Genomic DNA, 13,811 nt, shown 5'->3' on the forward strand with positions numbered 1-13,811 from the left:
TACCTGCATTGAGTTGTGAAACAAAGAGTTCCCTTTCTGTTTTATTTCTATAACTCAGACAGAGTGGATCGTGTCAGCTGAACACAAACGCGCTTGAAGTTCAAGCTGTACATGATGCTGAAAGACCAAAGTTACTCCTTGCAAAGTAAGACGAGTCTGTTTGTTTTCTTTCTTGTGGCAGGAGATGTGCTGATTTTATATGAATGTTAATTCTCCATTTAAAAAATAAATAAATAGAAACCAAAGAGGATTCCTGCTACTCGAGTCTGAAGCTAACAGTCAGTGAAGATGGACGTCAGCGTCTCCGTGTCGTTCTTTCAAGACGAGCTCGCCTCTACCATCGAGCACGCAGTGAAAGCGGCTGTAGACACCGTCTTGTGCCAAATCACAAAAGTTGTCGGCGGCAAATTCACTGAATTCCAAATGGAAATGGCTGGAAAGGAGAAAGAGAATGAAAGTCTGAAGCTGAGATTGGAAATATCAGAGAGCGAGTTGAAAGCAGTGCGGGAATGCATGAACGCTGCAGATGCAGACATTAAACAACCTCTCAGAAACATGAACCCCGACTGCAATGAACAAGACTTTCAGAGGAACCAGAACCAGGGATTATTTCAAGGTAAGGATAGAATGCAAATACTTGTTTCCGACAAGATTCCCAAATTCTCAAATGCTGTCAAAATAAAAGTAAGGAATTACTGTTTGATATTCTATCATTAACTAGCAGTTTGTCAGTCCCAAACCGTTGTGACATGTATATTAAATAAATGGGGAAAATGATCATCTGTTAATCAGATTATTCTGCCTTTAGTTTTATTGGAACTGTGGTACCATTCAGTAGAGCGAAAATTATAAAGGGGTGCTTGAGCTGAAACCTCCAGACAGAAGGGGTACAGTTAAAAAAAAAAAACACGTTTGAAAACTGCTAATTTAAACTATCAGCATTTTACCTATTTGTTGAGGCATTCTGGGAAATGAAGTCTTTTCACAGACCTTTAAAATGGTAGGACTACATTTCCCAATTGTGTTATCACAGTATTTAAGCCATGGGGCCCAATGTACTTCCCCTCTATAACCTTTCCATATACTTTACCACAGCGGTTACGTGGCTACTGGATTAGGTTTTGTTTTAGATACATACCCTAAACATGTGTTATCCATTTAGCCATGGATATTTTAGAATATATATTTTTTTCTAATGAAAAGTAGAAGGGTCATTTGTATAGAAAATGCTTTTAAAATTCCAGTCTAACGCATACAAATAATTTTAGAGGTATTTATAATCCCCAACAAGGCGAATAACACAGAGGTTGATAGGAGTTGTAATAAATGTTTTATTTGATAACACAAAAAACGTGGAAATGTGGATGGGTTGAAATCTTGTTTTTTTTTAATTTCAAAAATTAATTTCAGCTTCAATTTGAGGCATTGATCACCCCTCTACCACAGATACTTTAGAAGCAATGTTGGATCCAGCCTCATTCCCAGCTCCCCATCCTGTAGTGTCTGGAGGCTGTGTAGTCCAGTGGTTAAAGAAAAGGGCTTGTAACCAGGAGGTCCCCGGTTCACATCCCACCTCAGCCACTGACTCGTCTGCTAAATAAACAAATAATAAAAACTAGAAGTCTCTAGAGGATATCATTCATGATGTTTCTCAATTGTCCAGGTGCCCAGTGAGCTCAAGCAGACACCTGCAGGGCTGGCCTTTGTCTTCCTGGTAGCTCGCTGTCCACTTCCACTGTCAAGCACTACATTTTATAAGACTGGTTTTTCGACGGTCTCAAATAATAAACAATAATGTCGGACGGCTTTCGTCCTTCCGCACACAAACATCAACATCATCATCATCATCATCATCATACTACAATACAAATAGAAATACACACATGAATAAATTAATATCCACAAGGGGTGTGCACCCCATCACAGTGCATTATATCCATTTAAAAGAAATACAATTAAAATGAAAAAAAAAACACCCTCATAAATTGTTCCACCAGAATGATCCAATCACATCTCTCAGTAGAATTCTGACAAGGGGCTGGCTTTGTAGAAGAACCTGGGTGGTAAGTAAGAGTTATAATTTTGTATAATTCTTTCACACAGATCCCAAAGAGAGCCATGCTATACTTAAATCTGAAGCACAGGAGGGGCCAAGGATAGAAGCAGTTTATACACTAGAGGCGTCCTTTGACCAGGAGTGCTGTTCAAGTCTAAAGCAGGTTACAGAGCTGACATGTGTTAAAGATGAAGAGGTCCCTCGACTGGAATGTGTTCCTATTAAAGAGGAATTCATAGAACAGGAATGTGTCCCCATCGCAGAGGAAGTTCCTACTGAAAATAATGTCTGTACACTTGAGGAGAACAACCAGCTGGGATCCAGCCTGTGTGATGATTGTCCACCTGAATGTGAACTGGGATTTAGAGGTAATTGTACAAAACAAGAAACATTGAGCTGCCTGTTAACCGTGCAGAAATGAGTTACTAAGCTGTAGGAGTGTGCTGAAGATTTACATTGTTTGTAATTCCAGCTCAATTTAACCTGACCACTATGTCAATGGCTTGCAAGTTGCAACATAACTTTCCTTGCTACTGTTGCATCTGCTAGATGTGCACCCACTGTCATGTCTGTTTTGAGTGCTGTTGGATCTTTGCCTTTCCCTGTTTCTGGTAGACTGTTTGCAGTTGTGCTGCTCCCACAGCTTTATAGTGGTGCTGGGATCACATGTCTCATCATTGGGTGATGCCAAATCCAGTCGGGTTGCTAAGTGTCACCAGAAGAAACATTTCAATACAGCACTTGCATATAAACCTGATCTTATACGTGTATTCCTCAGTGATATTATGTGGGGGTGGAAATTTGTGACTGGTGTATTATTATTATTATTATTTGTTTGTGTAGCATTCGCCTTTATCCAAGGCGACTTACAGAGACTAGGGTGTGTGAACTATGCATCAGCTGCAGAGTCACTTACAACTACGTCTCACCCTAAAGACGGAGCACAAGGAGGTAAAGTGACTTGCTCAGGGTCACACAATGACTGAGTGGGTGAGGTGGGATTTGAACCGGGGACCTCCTGGTTACAAGGCCTTTTCTTTAACCACTGAACCACACAGCCTCCTTGTGTGGTAATAATAATCAGTGTGTAAATAATCAAACTGATTATTCTGAAGCATTTGTACTTATTGACACCCACTGTATTCACCCTGGCTGGTATTAACAGGAGTGATATTAAGTGGGTTTGACTGTATTCTCATCAGAGTTCACTCTAGGAGTTGGTCATGAGGGGAAGCCCTGCAGAAGTGAATGTGTATGAATGTAGTACAATAAACTTTGTCTCCTCTCTTTTTCTCTCATGCAGCTAAAGGAAATCTCAAAGGAGAGAAATCTCATCGCTGCACAGTGTGTAGGAAGATATTCAGTCGTTTATCACACCTTAAAAAACACCAGCACAGTCACAGAGGAGAGAAACCTCATCAGTGTTCTGAGTGTGGGAAGAGTTTCAGTCGTTTATCACACCTTAAAAAACACCAGCACAGTCACAGAGGAGAGAAACCTCATCAGTGTTCTGAGTGTGGGAAGAGTTTCAGTCGTTTATCACACCTTAAAATCCACCAGCGCATTCACACAGGAGAGAAACCTTATCACTGCTCTGAGTGTGGGAAGAGATTCACAAAGTTAGGAAATCTTCAATCACACCAGCGCATTCACACAGGAGAGAAACCTCATCACTGCACTGAGTGTGGGAAGAGATTCACAAAGTTAGGAAATCTTAAAGTCCACCAGCGCATTCACACAGGAGAGAAACCTTATCACTGTACTGAGTGTGGGAGGAGCTTCAGACGGATAGATAGCTTGAAATCGCACCAGCGAACTCCCAGTCACTTATCACACCTTAAGACACCATAAAATGCACAATAGAGTGAAGCCCTATCCCTGCATTGAATGTGGGAAGTTGAGTCAGTTGCTGGGTCTTGAAGGATACAAGAGAATCCACAGAATTTCAGCCACTTGAGGACACCTAAACACCAGGAGTAAATGTGAATAAAATATAAAAATATTTACTGCAAACAAAAGAATAAACTTACTTGATAAATAGGTTTATTCCTAATCACTTCAGATCAAAAACCTACACTCACGGATGGGACAGGAGAACTACAACGTCTTGGACGGACCATTCATCATGTTGTTGACCATTCTGATTTTGTTACGTCAGATTAGTAATCTATGAAATAGATTGTAATTGCATCTGCTTTGTAAATTGCATTTTACAAAGAAGAATGGGCAAAAATTGCAGTGTCCAGATGTGCAAAGCAGGTAGAGACTTATCCAAATAGACTCATGGCTGTAACTGCTGCCAAAGGTGCCTCTACCAAATATTGACTCAAGGGGGTGAATACTTATGCAATCAATTATTTTCTGTTTTATATTTGTAATTAATTTAGAACAATTTGTAGATTTTATTTTTCACTTTGACATTATGGACTTTTTTGTGTTGATCAGTGGCAAAAACTCCTACTTAAATCCATTTTGATTCCATGTTGTAACACAATAAAATGTGGAAAAGTCCAAGGGGGGGGGGTGAATACTTTTGAGAGCCACTGTACACCAAGCCCTGTCTGCACATTTTGCAATGGTCAACTAGTAGGCAGGAATATGTTATAATAAAATTGTTATTGTTGTCAATGTGATGTTAACTACATTACCAACATTGTGTGGAGGTGTATTGTTTTGTATACAGTAGTGGACTGTAGTGGAATTTAAATAGAAACAAGTACAAATAGCCAGAACAAAACACTTTTATTACAAGTAACTTTAAAATTGGCAATGTTGCATTTAACAAACAATCAAGCTAACTATTTAAATATAGTGCCACGTTGTGTTTGTAGTTAGAGGGATTTTAGTTCTTAGCCAGGTTTTGCCCCAGTGATGTTGCCAGACTGGACAAAACCCCTCTCAACAATGTGGCGTTCTGCCGATTCACTTCTCTGTCTTTGTGTTTCTCTTGCATTCCTGCGCCGATCCCTTGCTAATTCCAAATCTTCCTCTTGCAATTTGAAATATCTCTCATCTGTCTCTCGGAGGTAGCTGGTCAACTCGCTTTCCACAACAGCCTTCCTTTTCCGTCCTGTTTTAATAAAATAAGTTTTTACATATTTCCCTATTGACTTCAGAACCAAAGAGCCATTGCAAGTTAAAATCTCTATGGTTCATGAATGTAGAGTTATAGGACAGCGTGAGAAGCAGCCTTCTTTGCAATGTGCTGCAAGAAAAGGACTGGGTTTATTAATCTCATACACTGTATGGCAGTGGACAGTAGATATCTAACAGAGGGAGAACATCCACATGACATGTAGTGTGGTGATGCATTGTAATGACTCTACCTCTGTGGGATGCCGTTGGTCTTCCACACAGCCATGAGGAGGAGCTGCCAGCACCCTCGTGCGGACCCTGGCACCGGGGAGAGCTGGCACACATCTGTGGGTGTTCTGGAGAGGGGTAGTGTCTGCAGTTATCCAGCTCTGTCCATTGCAGGTCTTCTAAAGAATTAAAACACATTTCTTAAGATCACTGAACACATTGAGTGTAAAAAAAAAAAAAACATAACTATTACTAAAATAAAATAAATGCACAGCTTCCAAACCTGCTACTGAAGCTTTATGAAAAAGAACTGGCCATGTTCTTTAAGTGTGGAGTAGTGGTTAGGGCTCTGGACTCTTGACCGGGGGGTTGTGGGTTCAATCCCAGGTGGGGGACACTGCTGCTGTACGCTTGAGCAAGGTACTTTACCTAGATTGCTCCAGTAAAAACACAACTGTGTAAATGGGTAATTGTATGGAAAAATAATGTGATATCTTGTAACAATTGTAAGTCGCCCTGCATAAGGGCGTCTGCTAAGAAATAAATAAATAATAAAAAAATAATGTTAAAAACAATAGATAAATCTAGCACCACGAGCAAGGAACGCATCTTTAAGCATGCAGGATTTCTCAGCAGGTAATATTCGTGTTTTTATCTATGCCAGAAACAAACATTCTTAACTTTGGCTCAATACAAATAAAATATTTCAGAAGAGGGCAGACAGCAGCTAAAGCAAACAGATGAGGCTTATCAACATGTTCAGCACAGACGCATTCCTCTAACAGGAATCAAGTCTTCTGGAAACCCAAGGTGAAAGAATGGTGAATAAAAAATGATAGTAAGGTTTTAAAAACGTAATCTGGACATGTGCTGATCATTCAAATTACAACATTTATATTATGAAAATTCCAGAAACCTGTTAGACCCTGTCAATACTTGGTGGGCAAACTGGGTGCACATGTTCCAAAATCCAGAATAAGTGAAGTATATAAAATGAGTTTACATTAGGGGGGTGCTGTAATTCTTTCTGTATCCCTTTGCCAACTACCCATCTTTTAAGAAAAATGATTAATAGAAAATGAATGTCGCTGCCCAGCCTGTTGAAAAACAACACAGCATCTCTAAGAAAAGTAAGTCTTTAAATGTGTTATTATTTGATGTTTGTTTAGGTACGATTCTGCAAGGTCTGGTAAAGTGTCCAACTGAACCAGACTGGTGGATGTAAGCAGAAAATAGCCCATCGATTTCAATAGTTTAATCTCAAAAAATGCTGTTAAACTCAGAGACTTTCACTTTAACTAAGTAAGATTAAAAAAATAAAGAAAACAAACATTCCAATCCGTTAATAAATCAAACCAAATACAAAAGATTACACACACACACACACACTGACACACACACACACACACACACACACACACAGACACACACACACACTTGCAGCATTTGGACTGCAAAGCTCACTGAGCAAACGCAACACGAAACAACTGGCGCCATTTGGGATCCACATTAAAAACATTGCATAGGAAAACATAACGCAGTAGGAAGCACGTGGTGATCTCTGGGATCCAGTTTCAGGTCTTCTCCTCGCGATCCCTCCCCTCCTTGGACAGGGAGATCAGCCAATCAGTCTCGCAACATGGATTAGAGCGATTCTGCGGCCAATAGTACGCGACGGTTCCAATCAGGCACGCCTACTACTAGTGACGCGTTCATTCTGTTGCAGGAAATTGAAACGTTGTTTTGTTTTGTGAGGTTGAGAGAGAGAGAGAGGAGAGCAGCAGCTGTTGGTTTTACAGTATTTTATTACCTGCTGTTTAAAGTATTAGGTTGGGTGAAATGTTTCTTAGTGATTTATATTATTTTTGTTCGTTTATTACCTGCATTGAGTTGTGAAACAAAGAGTTCCCTTTCTGTTTTATTTCTATAACTCAGACACAGTGGAGCGTGTCAGCTGAACACAAACGCGCTTGAAGTTCAAGCTGTACATGATGCTGAAAGACCAAAGTTACTCCTTGCAAAGTAAGACGAGTCTGTTTGTTTTCTTTCTTGTGGCAGAAGATGTGCTGATTTTATATGAATGTTAATTATCCATTTAAAAAATAAATAAATAGAAAGCAAAGAGGATTCCGCTACTCGAGTCTCAAGCTAACAGTCAGTGAAGATGGACTTCAGTGTCTCCGTGTCGTTCTTTCAAGACGAGCTCGCCTCTACCATCGAGCACGCAGTGAAAGCGGCTGTAGACACCGTCTTGTGCCAAATCACAAAAGTTGTCGGCGGCAAATTCACTGAATTCCGAATGGAAATGGCTGGAAAGGAGAAAGAGAATGAAAGTCTGAAGCTGAGATTGGAAATATCAGAGAGCGAGTTGAAAGCAGTGCGGGAATGCATGAACGCTGCAGATGCAGACATTAAACAACCTCTCAGAAACATGAACCCCGACTGCAATGAACAAGACTTTCAGAGGAACGAGAACCAGGGATTATTTCAAGGTAAGGATAGAAAATAAATACTTGTTTCCGACAAGATTCCCAAATTCTCAAATGCTGTCAAACTAAAAGTAAGGAATTACTGTTTGATATTCTATCATTAACTAGCAGTTTGTCAGTCCCAAACCGTTGTGACATGTATATTAAATAAATGGGAAAAATGATCATTTGTTAATCAGATTATTCTGCCTTTAGTTTTATTGGAACTGTGGTACCATTCAGTAGAGCGAAAATTATAAAGGGGTGCTTGAGCTGAAACCTCCAGACAGAAGGGGTACAGTAAAAAAAAAAACACGTTTGAAAACTGCTACCTTAAACTATCAGCGTTTTACCTGTTTGTTGAGGCATTCTGGGAAATGAAGTCTTTTCACAGACCTTTAAAATGGTAGGACTACATTTCGTCCTACTGTGTTATCACAGTATTTAAGCCATGGGGCCCAATGTACTTCCCCTCTATAACCTTTCCATATACTTTACCACACCGGTTACATGGCTACTGGATTAGGTTTTGTTTTAGATACATACCCTAAACATGTGTTATCCATTTAGCCATGGATATTTTAGAATTATATTTTTTTCTAATGAAAAGTAGAAGGGTCATTTGTACAGAAAAATGCTTTTAAAATTCCAGTCTAATGCATAATTTTAGAGGTATTTATAATCCCCAACAAGGCGAATAACACAGAGGTTGATAGGAGTTGTAATAAATGTTTTATTTGATAACACAAAAAACATAAAATGTGGAAATGTGGGTGGGGTGAAATCTTGTTGTTTTTTTTTTAAATTTCAGAAATTAATTTCAGCTTCAATTTGAGGCATTGATCACCCCTCTACCACAGATACTTCAGAAGCAATGTTGGATCCAGCCTCATTCCCAGCTCCCCATCCTGTAGTGTCTGGAGGCTGTGTAGTCCAGTGGTTAAAGAAAAGGGCTTGTAACCAGGAGGTCCCCGGTTCAAATCCCACCTCAGCCACTGACTCGTCTGCTAAATAAAAAAATAATAAAAACTAGAAGTCTCTAGAGGGTATCATTCCTGATGTTTCTCAATTGTCCAGGAGCCCAGTGAGCTCAAGCAGACACCTGCAGGGCTGGACTCTGTCTTCCTGGTAGCTCGCTGTCCACTTCCACTGTCAAGCACTACATTTTATAAGACTGTTTTTTCGACGGTCTCAAATAATAAACAATAATGTCGGACGGCTTTCGTCCGTCCGCACACAAACATCAACATCATCATCATCATCATCATCCTAATACAATACAAATAGAAATACACACATGAATAAATTAATATCCACAAGGGGTGTGCACCCCATCACAGTGCATTATATCCATTTAAAAGAAATACAATTAAAATGAAAAAAAAACACCCTCATAAATTGTTCCACCAGAATGATCCAATCACATCTCTCAGCAGAATTCTGACAAGGGGCTGGCTTTGTAGAGGAACCTGGCTGGTAAGTAAGAGTTATAATTTTGTACAATTTTCTTTCACACAGATCCTAAAGAGATCCATGCTATACCTAAATCTGAAGCACAGGAGGGTCCAAAGATAGAAGCAGTTTACACCCTAGAGGAGTCCTTTGACCAGGAGTGGTGTGGAAGTCTAAAGCAGGGTACAGAGCTGACATGTGTTAAAGATGAAGAGGTCCCTCGACTGGAATGTGTTCCTATTAAAGAGGAATTCATAGAACAGGAATGTGTCCCCATCGCAGAGGAAGTTCCTGCTGAAAATAATGTCTGTACACTTGAGGAGAACAAGAAGCTGGGATCCAGCCTGTGTGATGATTGTCCACCTGAATGTGAACTGGGATTTAGAGGTAATTATACAAAACAAGAAACATTGAGCTGCCTGTTAACCGTGCAGAAATGAGTTACTAAGCTGTAGGAGTGTGCTGAAGATTTACATTGTTTGTAATTCCAGCTCAATTTAACCTGACCACTATGCCAATGGCTTGCAAGTTGCAACATAACTATCCTTGCTGCTGTGACCCTGCTAGATGTGCACCCACTATCATGCCTGTTTTGAATGCTGTTGGATCTTTGCCTTTCCCTGTTTCTGGTAGACTGTTTGCAGTTGTGCTGCTCCCACAGCTTTATAGTGGTGCTGAGATCACGTGTCTCATCAATGGATGATGCCAAATCCAGTCGGGTTGCTAAGTGTACCCAGAAGAACATTTCAATACAGCACTTGCATGTAAATCTGATCTTATACGTGTATTCCTCAGTGATATTAAGAGGGGGTGGAAATTAGTGACTGGTGTATTATTATTATTATTATTATTATTATTATTATTATTATTTGTTTACTTAGCAGACACCTTTATCCAAGGCGACTTACAGAGACTAGGGTGTGTGAACTATGCATCAGCTGCAGAGTCACTTACAATACGTCTCACTCTAAAGACGGAGCACAAGGAGGTTAAGTGACTTGCTCAGGGTCACACAATGAGTCAGTGGGTGAGGTGGGATTTGAACCGGGGACCTCCTGGTTACAAGCCCTTTTCTTTAACCACTGGACCACACAGCCTCCTTGTGTGGTAATAATAATCAGTGTGTAAATAATCAGACTGATTATTCTCAAGCATTTGTACTTATTGACACCCACTGTATTCAGCATGGCTGGTATTAACAGGAGTGATATTAAGTGGGTTTGACTGTATTCTCATCAGAGTTCACTCTAGGAGTTGGTCATGAGGGGAAGCCCTGCAGAAGTGAATGTGTATGAATGTAGTACAATAAACTTTGTCTCCTCTCTTTTTCTCTCATGCAGCTAAAGGAAATCTCAAAGGAGAGAAATCTCATCGCTGCACAGTGTGTAGGAAGATATTCAGTCGTTTATCACACCTTAAAAAACACCAGCACAGTCACAGAGGAGAGAAACCTCATCAGTGTTCTGAGTGTGGGAAGAGTTTCAGTCGTTTATCACACCTTAAAAAACACCAGCACAGTCACAGAGGAGAGAAACCTCATCACTGTTCTGAGTGTGGGAAGAGTTTCAGTCGTTTATCACACCTTAAAATCCACCAGCGCATTCACACAGGAGAGAAACCTCATCACTGCACTGAGTGTGGGAAGAGTTTCACAAATTTAGGAAATCTTCAGTCACACCAGCGCATTCACACAGGAGAGAAACCTTATCACTGTACTGAGTGTGGGAAGAGCTTCAGACGGATAGATAGCTTGAAAGCGCACCAGCGAACTCGCAGTCACTTATCACACCTTAAGACACCATAAAATGGTTTTGAAGGATACAAGAGAATCCACAGAATTTCAGCCACTTGAGGACACCTAAACACCAGGAGTAAATGTGAATAAAATATAGAAATATTTACTGCAAACAAAAGAATAAACTTACTTGAAATAGGTTTATTCCTAATCACTTTAGATCAAAAACCTACACTCACGGATGGGACATGAGAACTACATGGGGGTGAATACTTAAGCAATCAATTATTTTCTGTTTTATATTTGTAATTAATTTTGAACAATTTGTAGATTTTATTTTTCACTTTGACATTCTGGACTTTTTTGTGTTGATCAGTGGAAAAAACTCCTACTTAAATCCATTTTGATTCCATGTTGTAACACAATAAAATGTGGAAAAGTCCAAGGGGGTGTGAATACTTTTGAGAGCCACTGTACACCAAGCCCTGTCTGCACATTTTGCAATGGTCAACTAGTAGGCAGGAATATTTTATAATAAAATTATTATTGTTGTCAATGTGATGTTAACTACATTACCAACATTGTGTGGAGGTGTATTGTTTTGTATACAGTAGTGGACTGTAGTGGAATTTAAATAGAAATGAGTACAAATAGCCAGAACAAAACACTTTTATTACAAGTAACTTTAAAATTGGCAATGTTGCATTTAACAAACAATCAAGCTAACTATTTAAATATAGTGCCACGTTGTGTTTGTAGTTAGAGGGATTTTAGTTCTTAGCCAGGTTTTGCCCCAGTGATGTTGCCAGACTGGACAAAACCCCTCTCAACAATGTGGCGTTCTGCCGCTTCGCTTCTCTGTCTTTGTGTTTCTCTTGCATTCCTGCGCCGGTCCCTTGCTAATTCCAAATCTTCCTCTTGCAATTTGAAATATCTCTCATCTGTCTCTCGGAGGTAGCTGGTCAACTCGCTTTCCACAACAGCCTTCCTTTTCCTTCCTGTTTTAATAAAATAAGTTTTTACATATTTCCCTATTGACTTCAGAACCAAAGAGCCATTGCAAGTTAAAATCTCTATGGTTCATAAATGTAGAGTTATAGGACAGCGTGAGAAGCAGCCTTCTTTGCAATGTGCTGCAAGAAAAGGACTGGGGTTATTAATCTCATACACTGTATGGCAGTGGACAGTAGATATCTAACAAAGGGAGAACATCCACATGACATGTAGTGTGGTGATGCATTGTAATGACTCTACCTCTCTGGGATGCCGTTGGTCTTCCACACAGCCATGAGGAGGAGCTGCCAGCACCCTCGTGCGGACCCTGGCACCGGGGGAGAGCTGGCACACATCTGTGGGTGTTCTGGAGAGGGGGAGTGTCTGCAGTTATCCAGCTCTGTCCATTGCAGGTCTTCTAAAGAATTAAAACACATTTCTTAAGATCACTGAACACATTGAGTGTAAAAAAAAAAACTATAACTAGTACTAAAATAAAATAAATGCACAGCTTCCAAACCTGCTACTGAAGCTTTATGAAAAAGAACTGGCCATGTTCTTTAAGTGTGGAGTAGTGGTTATGGCTCTGGACTCTTGACCTGGGGTTGTGGGTTCAATCCCAGGTGGGGGACACTGCTGCTGTACCCTTGAGCAAGGTACTTTACCTAGATTGCTCCAGTAAAAACCCAAATGTGTAAATGGGTAATTGTATATAAAAATAATGTGTAAAAAATAATGTAATTTTATGGAAAAATAAAGTGATATCTTGTAACAATTGTAAGTCGCCCTGTATAAGGGCGTCTGCTAAGAAATAAATAATACAATAATAATGTTAAAAACAATAGATAAATCTAGCACCACGAGCAAGGAACGCATCTTTGAGCATGCAGGATTTCTCAGCAGGTAATATTCATGTTTTTATCTATGCCAGAAACAAACATTCTTAACATTGGCTCAATACAAATAAAATATTTCAGAAGGGGCAGACAGCAGCTAAAGCAAACAGATGAGGTTTATCAACATGTTCAGCACAGACGCATTCCTCTAACAGGAATCAAGTCTTCTGGAAACCCAAGGTGAAAGAATGGTAAATAAAAAATGATAGTAAGGTTTTAAAAACGTAATCTGGACATGTGTGATCGTTCAAATTACAACATTTATATTATGAAAATTCCAGAAACCTGTCAGACCCTGTCAATACTTGGTGGGCAAACTGGCTGCACATGTTCCAAAATCCAGAACAAGTGAAGTATATAAAATAAGTTTACATTAGGGGGGTGCTGTAATTCTTTCTGTATCCCTTTGCCAACTTCCCATCTTTTAAGAAAAATGATTAATAGAAAATGAATGTCGCTGCCCAGCCTGTTGTTAAACAATATAGCATCTCTAAGAAAAGTAAGTCTTTAAATGTGTTATTTGATGTTTGTTTAGGTACGATTCTGCAAGGTCTGGTAAAGTGTCCAACTAAACCAGACTGGTGGATGTAAGCAGAAAATAGCCCATCGATTTCAATAGTTTAATCTCAAAAAATGCTGTTAAACTCAGAGACTTTCACTTTAACTAAGTAAGATAAAAAGAAATAAATAAATAAAGAAAACAAACATTCCAATCCGTTAATAAATCAAACCAAATAGAAAAGATTACACACACACACACACACACACACACACTGACACACACACACACACACACACACACACACACAGACACACACACACACACACACACACACACACAGACACAGACACACACACACACACACACACACACACACACACACACACACACACACTGACACACACAC

At 39.7% G+C, this 13,811-nt stretch overlaps 2 protein-coding genes across 2 annotated transcripts; both read left to right on the top strand.

Moving 5' to 3' along the window:
* Nucleotides 1-111: 111 nt before the first annotated feature.
* LOC131724891 (zinc finger protein 391-like) lies at nt 112-4,617 on the top strand. Its single transcript, XM_059017884.1, has 3 exons — nt 112-145; nt 2,104-2,424; nt 3,360-4,617. The coding sequence occupies exons 1-3, from the start codon at nt 112-114 to the stop codon at nt 3,905-3,907; spliced, it is 903 nt and encodes a 300-aa protein (XP_058873867.1). The 3' UTR covers nt 3,908-4,617.
* Nucleotides 4,618-6,437: 1,820 nt separating this feature from the next.
* LOC131724892 (zinc finger protein 420-like) lies at nt 6,438-11,286 on the top strand. The gene is made up of 3 exons (XM_059017885.1): nt 6,438-6,489; nt 9,346-9,666; nt 10,620-11,286. Exons 1-3 carry the CDS (start codon nt 6,438-6,440, stop codon nt 11,081-11,083), a joined length of 837 nt encoding a protein of 278 aa, XP_058873868.1. The 3' UTR covers nt 11,084-11,286.
* Nucleotides 11,287-13,811: the final 2,525 nt, after the last annotated feature.

This window comes from Acipenser ruthenus, chromosome 58, assembly GCF_902713425.1.
Source record: "Acipenser ruthenus chromosome 58, fAciRut3.2 maternal haplotype, whole genome shotgun sequence".
Taxonomy (NCBI): domain Eukaryota; kingdom Metazoa; phylum Chordata; class Actinopteri; order Acipenseriformes; family Acipenseridae; genus Acipenser; species Acipenser ruthenus.